Source organism: Montipora capricornis, chromosome 3, assembly GCF_036669925.1.
Source record: "Montipora capricornis isolate CH-2021 chromosome 3, ASM3666992v2, whole genome shotgun sequence".
Classification (NCBI taxonomy): Eukaryota; Metazoa; Cnidaria; class Anthozoa; order Scleractinia; family Acroporidae; genus Montipora; species Montipora capricornis.
The window spans coordinates 16969102-16979101 of NC_090885.1; the positions used below are offsets into that span (position 1 = coordinate 16969102).

General features: G+C 40.0%; 2 protein-coding genes across 2 annotated transcripts in view; one reads left to right on the plus strand and one right to left on the minus strand.

Moving 5' to 3' along the window:
- The window catches only part of LOC138042403 (interleukin enhancer-binding factor 2-like), a 23660-nt gene extending 14594 nt beyond the window's left edge, over positions 1-9066 (minus strand). Inside the window, exons 1-4 of the mRNA XM_068888283.1 lie at positions 8987-9066; positions 8684-8813; positions 5863-5919; positions 5062-5109 (exon numbers count right to left, since the gene is read on the minus strand). Coding sequence (XP_068744384.1) covers positions 5062-5109; positions 5863-5919; positions 8684-8800 — 222 coding nt within the window. The 5' untranslated portion in view covers positions 8801-8813; positions 8987-9066. The remainder of the gene's footprint in view (positions 1-5061; positions 5110-5862; positions 5920-8683; positions 8814-8986) is intronic.
- LOC138042402 (piggyBac transposable element-derived protein 4-like) lies at positions 1402-3549 on the plus strand. The gene has a single exon (XM_068888282.1). It carries the CDS (start codon positions 1531-1533, stop codon positions 3202-3204), a length of 1674 nt encoding a protein of 557 aa, XP_068744383.1. The 5' UTR covers positions 1402-1530; the 3' UTR covers positions 3205-3549.
- Positions 9067-10000: the final 934 nt, after the last annotated feature.

Genomic DNA, 10000 nt, shown 5'->3' on the forward strand with positions numbered 1-10000 from the left:
TCTTTTTCTGTCAAGTGTTATAAAGTTTGACAATGAAAGGAGCGAAGTCAAAACAAAGATCACAATCGCCCAACTCTTGTTTATGCAAAGTCAAAATTAATTTTACTCTCCAAGACGCGTACGACGTTATTTATCACCAGGTAATTCCATCATTCTGGAAATAGCAGCTACTTTATTATTCATCTGCGTCACAAGTTTTTACTGATTTTGGGCCTCATTTTGTTGTAAATCAAGCACGCTTCCGACAGGCCTGTGAACCCTTCCTGCTTACAGAGCAATACTAAAAAACTTCTCCCATATCACATTTGAACTTTAAGCTCGAAAATTCAATACACAACATGATATTATAATTCACAAAGGCAGAAAATACCACAGAATCCTTTTCCAGCGAAAATTTTATTGAAACAAACAACATATTTGCTCTTAGAGGCGAAAACCTCTTCCTATTTGATTGCGTGCATGAAGACAAGAAACTCAATTCTGTCAAATTACCATGTACTTCAGGTAAATACTGCTCACTTTGATTTCGTCTCGACGGGCGATAGATTGTTGTCGAAGTCCAGTACTCGTCGCTTTTGAGATTCATGCCTAGTTTATCCAACTGACTTTCCATTATTGAGCTCCATAAGGGTATATTTTGTTTAAGGATCCACTAAAACGCCATTCGCGTTGCATGACTTTCGACGCCATTGCAGGCTAAGTTAATGATTCTACTGTGTCCACCAGAGAAATCTACGCAGTTCCACCACCCTCTCGATCCTAAGAAAATATGCGCACAAGGCTCTATACACAAAGACACCACTTACCAGGGGAGTGACCGGCAAGACTTTTACCGACACGGAAAAAAAAAAAAAAAAAAGAAAAAGAAAAAAAAAAAGAAAAAAAAGAAAACAAACAAACTAAACGCAGACCTCGACTGGGTTTGCCCATAGGCAACCCAGTAATAATAAATCCTTTATTGACCAAACTTGTTTGGTCAAGATGGGTGGATATTGGTCTCGTTCTTTTTTTGCGTGTTTATTGACCTCGACTTCGTCTCGGTCCATAAACACGCAAAAAAAGAACTTGGCCAATATCCAGTCATCTTGACCTCACGCTTGGTCAATAACCCATACTTATTATATGACTAGCTCCGTGAGCGGGCAAGATGAACCAAATCGCGCGCTCTGATTGGCTACCCGAGCGGGCAAGATGGAGCGATACTGCCCGCTCGGGATTTCTCGCTTGGTCCCGCAAGATCAAAGATCATTTTTTGGTGTTTTAAGTCATATAATAAATCCTTTATTGACCAAACTTGTTTGGTCAAGATGGCTGGATATTGGCCTCGTTCTTTTTTTGCGTGTTTATTGACCTCGACTTCGTCTCGGTCCATAAAAACGCAAAAAAAGAACTTGGCCAATATCCAGCCATCTTGACCTCACGCTTGGTCAATAACCCATACATATTGACCAATCAAATCCACACAACTGCGCATAAAATATGTATGGTTAGGAGCAGCCAAATTTTGATCATAGCTTCGGCTCGAGACAAATGGCAGAACCTCTGATTGTAAGCGCTGAGGAATTTCACGATATTTTTGGTAGTTCCGATGAAGAAAATAATGCAGCAGATTTCGATGGGTCTGATATTGATGTTCAGGAAGTAGATAGTGATATAGAGGAAGATGAAAATCAAAGCGAAAGCGACTCGAATGCGAGTGACACTATCAAGTGGTCTGATGAACTCGAGGATTTTGATATTGAAGAGTTTAGCGGCCAACAAGCCATAAAATTTAATGTTCCTGAAAATGTATCTCCTAACGATTTCTTCAGTCAACTCTTTGGAGATTCAGTTATTGATACGATCGTGACGGAGACGAATCGATATGCTCGGCAAAAGCTAGCAGACACGCCGCGTCTCCAAAAGTGGAAGGACATAACAAATCGCGAACTGAAGGCTTATTTCGGTATATGCATTATTATGGGCATAAACATCCTTCCTCAAATCGCCATGTACTGGTCAACCAACTCATTTATTGGGAATTCAGGCATCCAGAGTATAATGACGAAAAACCGCTTTGAAGAAGTTAGCGAGTATCTTCACTTCGTCGACTCCAACACGGAGCTGGCACGTGGCGATGCAAATTATGATAAGCTCTTCGAGATTCGCCCGATCCTTTCCATCGTGTTGGATAATATTCAAAACGCATATGAGCCCTCCAGAAATCTGTCCGTGGATGAGGCGATGATTGCTTTTAAAGGACGGCTGTCGTTCCTTCAGTATATGCCCGCAAAGCCTACAAAATATGGAATAAAAGTTTGGATGGCCGCCGATTCCCAAAATGGCTACGTCTGCAACTATGCTGTTTACCTCGGCCAAGAAGGTGAAGCTCGTCTACACGGCCTTGGCTACGATGTAGTTATGAAAATGGCAAGACCATTTCTTAACAAAAACAGACATATTTTTTTCGACAATTTTTTTACGAGCACAATTTTGATGCAACATTTGCTTGCTCAAAACACATACGCTTGTGGAACTGTTCGGTGCAACCGGAAAGACTTGCCACCGTGTTCAAAGAACAAGCTTCAGCAAGGCGAGAGAGTCAGTGCCCAGCGAAACCAACTCGTTTTTACGAAATGGCATGATAAGAGAGACGTATCTTTCTTATCAACAAATGTTTTGCCAAGTGAGCCTGCCCGTGTTGTTCAACGACGAAGGAACGGCCGTAATTTCGATATTGAGAAGCCTCGTGTGGCAGATATTTACACCTCTTACATGGGAGGCGTTGACCGAGCCAATCAACTTCGTTCTTTTTATTTCACAGGTTATTCTTCCCGCAAATGGTATCGCTACATTTTTTGGTTTTTATTTAACCTAGCCGTTTGTAACGCTTTTGTTTTGGAGTCATTTCATCGAACTACTCACGGTCAGAGAAAGCGAGCAATGATCACTTTTAGGCTTGAACTCGCAAAGCAACTGATCGATGATTTCTCGCAACGACAAAGAAAACGAAGGTCCCAGGAGCCTCAACAACATTCCGTTGCCAGAGAAGCCCATGTTTCTGTCCATGTGGAAGGAAGGAAGCGAAAGTGTGTCCAATGCAGCAAAGCCGGGCGAAGGACGCCAAAAGGTTACAAAGTGGAAACACGCTTCGAGTGCAATCTGTGCAAAGTTGCACTTTGCCGAACGACCTGCCACAATTCGTATCATGATCAGACCGAGTGACACACTTTTGACTAATTCTTGCGATAACTTTCCTTTCTATTGATTACATTGTATTTCATATGTAAATTTCTCGTGGAAAGCAACTGGCTGAGAACTGTTGGATCAGGGCAACCCTAAAACCTGGAATCCGGAATCCAGTACAATACAGAGAGTAAAAACTATCCTAAACATTCATAAAAGCTAACCTTAGGCCTGAAAACGTTTGTATAGAAATATGACCAATCGCATTGCGTATAGCAATAGCGACAAATTTGAATTTTTTCTACGTGTCCTTACTTTCGATGCAAATTGCATTGGTATTTTAGTGATATCTGTAAATACTTTTCATAAATCAAGTAAAACAAGTCCTCAGCTTTATTTTTTATTTAGCTTTAATTGCCCCCTAAATCTACTGAGCATACAGCATATGTTTTGATTTGGGTTTGAAATCACCATGGCAGGCTAAGGTCGTGTTCTATTGCAATCAACCGCAACCGGTTTAGGTTGAAGCGGTTAAGGTTTCCCAATAGAACACTTTTCCAATTGTATTCGGTTGAAACGTAGCCTCCTTCGCAGCCGTTGGCTCGGTTCGTCCCTCCCCACTAAAAACTGCTGCAAAGGAGGCTAGTTGAAATGCGGCAACTCCTGGGAATAGTTATTACCAGACTTCTCTGCATTTACAAGTTTGAGGGAAAGCAACATAGCGGGTGCCCGCGGCCGACTTTAAATGGCCCGCGTAAATGACAGTGGTCGCTGCCAATACTTTTTCAACCGTTTCAACCATTTCAACCTAGTTTGAGGCCGGTTGAAAAAGTTGACCAACCAAACCAACCGAAAGCGTTTTTTTTCCAAATTATGTAATAGGAAGAGGGAGGTTGGCCGATGGGCCTCATTTGCATATAGTAGACTGTAGTGAAAGGGTTATATATTAAAGAGCGTTCAGCCAAGTTTCTTTCATAACATTTTTTTTGGAGTTTATGCAACAACAAAAACATTATAGACTTCATACTTTTTAATATTGTGCTATCTGGAACTCACTGCCAGATGACATGAAAAGTGCACCTCATACATTCTGTATAACTAGTTTTACACAAGATATTAGGAAGTTAATTTTTAGAATGATTGTAAGAAGATCAACTTAAAACATGTAGTTTATACAGTGCTGTAATAATAAATAAAAAAAGTGTCAACTGTGTTTATCACTGGCGCACTAAATGAATCAGCCCAACAAATATACAGTATGATGCTGGGGTGCGTTCGACTAACCTTATTCCGGAATAGGAATCCATGGAATAGAAGTTAGAAATCCCTCGTTTTACAGAGATTCAATGTTAAAATGTGTGTCACCGATTGACAACACCGTAAACAAAGATACTTTGAATGGCTGAACAGCATCACAAAATTTTTGCACGGATGATGTTGCAGGGATGTCAACAGCAGAACAAAATGTCAAACAACAATTAAAATGCTTTTTTATAAACATATAACTTTATTATCCTTTTTGCTTCAAAACACCAGACATGCCGTTTTAAATCATCTCTCCACGTATTTGTATTCCAGAATAAGGTCAATGGAATGCACCCTAGGTTTGGGAATTGAATGTGAGCCACATTGGTGGGAGGTGAGTGCTCTCACCACTGTACCATCCCTCCTCCCTTGTATCATCTCAAGCAGTTTTAAACATCAGTTTCATAATATCATCTTGTATGCTAACCTACTGTAATCCAAATTGAAATATAGTTCAAAGACTACTACTACTTAACCATGTTATGTTTCGGTTGAATTGTGCCTTTCTGATTATCGCCGTAGCATACTGATGAACTAGATTGATACTTCAGTGCAGTTCCACAATAGCAAAGGATTTATACAGGTCATTACCTGTTCCTGGCCACTGGGTGTAAGCTCTTGATTTCTTTTTAGAAGAGCCTGTGATTGCGTTCATAGTAATGTTAATAAACAACTTGCAGAGTTACTAGTACTCAACTGCACCTTAAACACTACAGGTACTTCAAATTTGATCCTTTCACATCAAAAACGGCTTGTGTGTCTAACACCAAGTGATTTTACTAGTCAATGGGTTAAACATAAATGAATAAAATTTCCTCTTTTGCAAATGGAAATGAAAATCTTGGTGTTCAAACTTTCCACTCCTTCCTTTACTCCCCTTTAACCCTTTGACGTCCAAACCAGCCAGACATAGTATTTTACTCTGCCTAACGCCAGACAATGTTACTCGTCAATGGGGAACCCGTGGGAGTCACTGAAAAACTATGTCCCCATTACGGTTACTCCAAACCTTCGCAGGTGCCTCCCCCCAAAAAAAATTCGTACGCACTTTGTTTTTTAGGAAACCGCCACAATCTATATATCAATAAAAAGCTTATTTAACCCATCGACATCCAAACTGGCCAAAACCGGCCAGACTTAGTATTTTACTCTGTCTAACGCCAGATGATTTTACTCGTCAATGGGGAACCCCTGGGAGTCAATGGGTTAATGCAGAATTCATTAAAATTATAACTGTGAGAAAAAAAAAGAGTCAACCCCAGGGAATGTTGAAACTTCCAACAGTGACCTTTCACATTCATAACCCCAGGTTCATTCACCTGCCATTTTTCAAGGAGGACTGCAAAGCCTGAAAACAAACTATTTGATCACCAGAAAAAGCAATAACATCACCTGTGTAAATGCACTTTCATCTGATGCGGGTTCAGTCCTTGGAAAAAAGTTTTCTGCCTGTATTGAGAGGAAAAACAAAAAAAGCATTATTGTACTGTTTGACAAAATACATTTACCTGATTTAATTTAAAACACAACTTGATAGTCCATTCCCCTTGACTATTGATTGAAAATCTGTATCCCTGTATCGAAATCACTCACTCCAAAAACTTTGGGTGATTACAAAGCTATTGAAAGCAAGACTTGACCTGATTGCTCAATATTATGGTCTTTTTAGGGAGAAGATAAAGTTATCATGAACAAGTCAATTTATCCAGTTTTTCTCAGTTTCTTTCTCTAGGTTTAATTACCTGACAAATAGCCTTCCAACTGGCATTATAAATTTTGTTTGCTTCCAGGTTTGAAGCCAGTGAACTAATCCAACCACATGCTGGGAAGGATAGAGTACAATGCCAGGAATTCTGTGCCCTCCTCTTTAACAAACAGTCTCTAAAATTCTATAATGTTCCACTGTAAAACTACCAAGGTTGAGACAGGCCTACAAATTAAGGTCTGGGCAAATTCCTTTAACATTTGCTTTAACATCTGTTCCATTTTGCATAATGCTGTTGAACGACGTTGACTACTGGGGTGGGCAAAAAGGTTTAAACACATCATCAACATTTGATTCAACAAAGCTTCATGAGAGGTCTTCAAATGGTACAGACATGGATACATCACTGAGACACTGATTACTGCACACGTGCATTCCCAACGATGTTAATATTGAAAGAGGAAGGCAAACGGCTTTAATTTGGTTCAACATTCATGACAACAAAAAGAAATATTAATGTTGAATGGTTGTTCAAACAAACAAGGAAATACTTTTAATATATAGACTAACTGGTCTGAGATAAAAAGGAGAATTCTAATTGGTTCTCTGAGTGGTCCAAATTTTGCAATACGGACTGCTAAATGGACCGATCACGAAAGAAGCGTATATAGGTTACCAAACTGTTTCCATTTTCTTTGAAATAAAAAGAAAAGTGTAAGAAATGTTTTTAGTATTTTAGTCATGTCAGAGTTCCAGTACGAATTTTACTTTCCAGGGTCTAGTTTCTCGAAAAGCCATTTGTGAAACTGCAAACCGCTTGTTTTGGAAAGCCGATCATTTAATGTGTTTTCAAGGTAACAAGAAGAAAAATAACTGTGAAGTTTGACCACTTAAAACATCTCCGTTCTTGAGATATAAAGGAATTGTTTCACCCGAAAATCACCCGTAAAGTTTCGGGACTTTTGAGAAACAGGCCCCTGGACTATTAACAGAAGCAGGTGAAGAAGAAGGACTCAACGAATAGAAAAACCTGCGCAAGAGAGCCAATATAATAAAAACCTTATTGAACTAGCCTGTTCAGCCTGTACTGGGAAAATATTGGTGTCATTCCTTTTTGCAAGTTTATGGACCTCAACCTTTCAGGCTTGGTCCATAAACTTGCAAAAAAAGGAACTCAACTGATATTTTCCCAGTAGAGAACTCACGCTAGCTCGATAACATTTATTTATTAACCTCATTCAACATCAAAAATTATTCAACTTTGATTCAACAAGTTAAGACTTGGTTGAAAGGGGGGCCAATGCAAACAGTTTCAACATCGCAACGGTTTTAGCATTGCCCAGTAGCCTTACCATTTACAAAAATACAAAGGCAAACTATTTCTCTAATGTTACTTTTTGCATAATGTATTCAACATAAACTTTTTGCCCAGATTTTTACTGTCCTACGCTGCATTCTATCCCATTATTTGTTTTGTAAATTATTTCATGGCTTCATGTGGTGAGAAGGAGCTCTTTCAACACATCAGAACTACAGTAAGGGGCCCAGTTCTCGGCCACTTTTTGTTCAACGTTTATTTTTAGCGCCACAAATGAATCTGAATAAAAAGCAATTGCTTCCAAAGGTAGCTTTATCCCTTGTCTCTCGTCCTGCCGAGTTTTGAGTTTACAGCTACTAGATATCATACTGTGAGCAAATCGAGGTGACACGAAGGTAGGTGAATTTGATTTCCACGAAAAACATGTTTGTTTACGGCTACTGGAATTACATGGTCTAATTCAAGTTTGTATTTTACCCGTATAGGAGGCCCAAATGAGCCAATTCTTGGCATAATGAACGTAGAGTGATAAAGCTTTCTGTTAAATATAAACTTTTCCTAGCCTATTTTATTCTTTTACCTAAATTCAGCCCTTAATATTTCCTTAGTACTTCTGCGTATTTGCCTATTCTCGGCCACCCTGCTGGCCGTAGACAAAACTAAAAAGTGCTCATAGTTTTATACGGAGTTTTCTTGTCAAATCATTTGTAGTTCTGACTTACCGGGACCCCGTTTTGAAATACCCAACTCTATTTTAGCATCGCTTGCCAGTGTATTTACGAGAAAACTAGGTGTGCCAAAAACGTCCTTTTCTAACATGAAACAAAGCTCTTTAGGATACTTTGAGGTCGAAATATCAAACACAAGCCTTATCAGTGACTTAACAACAAAAATTGGTGATAAAGCGTTGTTTATTCCGAGGAATCGAGCGCACTCCTTTGTGGCCGGCTGGCCGATAACTGGACCCACGAACGATGCCTCCATTTTCGTTATTACTCGGGAGAAAACAGCTAGCGTTGAGCAGTCGATAGCTTTACATCTGTAAACTGAATGCTGAAGCTAGTTGTCTTCGAAATTTCAAGTCCTTACGGCTATTCCAAGGTAAGAAATACAAGTTTACGTTTTTTGTGGCCGAGAACTGGGCCCCATACTGTACTGGATGATGAAAGAAAGTACTTTCACAAACTTACTAAAACTGGATCAAAAGCTGAATGGCTCACAACGAACTTCTGTCCTGGAGGACCACGCATGTATGGCGGCATTCGACCAGGACCCCCACGCATTCCTCTGGGACGACCACGACGCATGACTTCGAACAATCTGAGAAAGAAGACGACACTGTTGGCAGTGAAGATCACGCACCACAGTCAAACAAAGCTTGGGTACTGAGCATTCATCGAGAATGTGCCAAGATTTCTTCTCATAATTCTTCATTTCAATCAAGTAATAGCGTTTTTAAGAGATAGCCATATCAGGAAAAGCAAAGTAAATACCTATGAAACTTAGATATAAGATATCTTCAGGTCTTCTCTCGGTCGCCGGCGTCAGTCACATGGAGTTTCCCGTTGAAATTAATGCTTTTGTCTTTTATGTAACTATCACTGGTCTGTCCCAGACCGCGCGCTCGTCGCTAGGATAGTACTTCATGTAAACTTACTTTCTGTGTCCACGAAGGAGAGGTGGTCCAAAACGATGACGCCCCCTACTCTAGGGATTTTGGGGAACAAGAGAACATGGCTAAGAACAATGGCGTTGCAAGACAAGTTGCACGAAAAATTGCACAGTGTAATAGCGCCTTAATTAAGGCTCTGTTGCAACTGTAGTATATCAGTTTGTGACCATTGTTTTCCGTTGGATGTGTTTTGCATTTTACTCTAAGATTTCTTTGCATGCAAAATCCCTTTCCAATCAAGGTTAGTTAACAAAATCTTATGGTATACCCAACTATTCCCTTGAATGCCGTATTGAAGCTTGGGGCACCGAAGGAACGTGCTGGTACTTTGTCTTTACACAGGTAACCCTGAATACCTTCAAGGCGAACATGGAAAGGTAACAGGTTCGCACAAAGGGCCATGGGTAGGGTTCACTTCTCTTCTCGTCCTTCTTCTTCTTTTTTTCCCCTTCTCCTCTCTTCCTTCCATTCTCAGCTCAGTTAAATAAATCCCGCTCAGTTCCCAAATGGGCATGGCTACGAGGTAGACCTTACAAGCTCCCGAGTGTTGCTCGTAATGCCTTTTTCCGTCAATAGCCATTACCTATGACAATCAAGGCTTTTATCTAACACGTGGATTCCTTATCAAGCCGGGGCATTTCAAATACTTGAAGATTCGAGGTAGTCGATGTCAAGGAGAACGTCCCTGGAAATTGCATTGATTGTCCAATTATTGCAACTCGTTTATCTGTCTTGGAATGAAATTGGCATGATAAACGACGTTGACACTGACTGAGAAGAGAATAATGATAATCGTATGCTCAAGTCGTCCACGTAGCCTAGAATTTAGCCATTT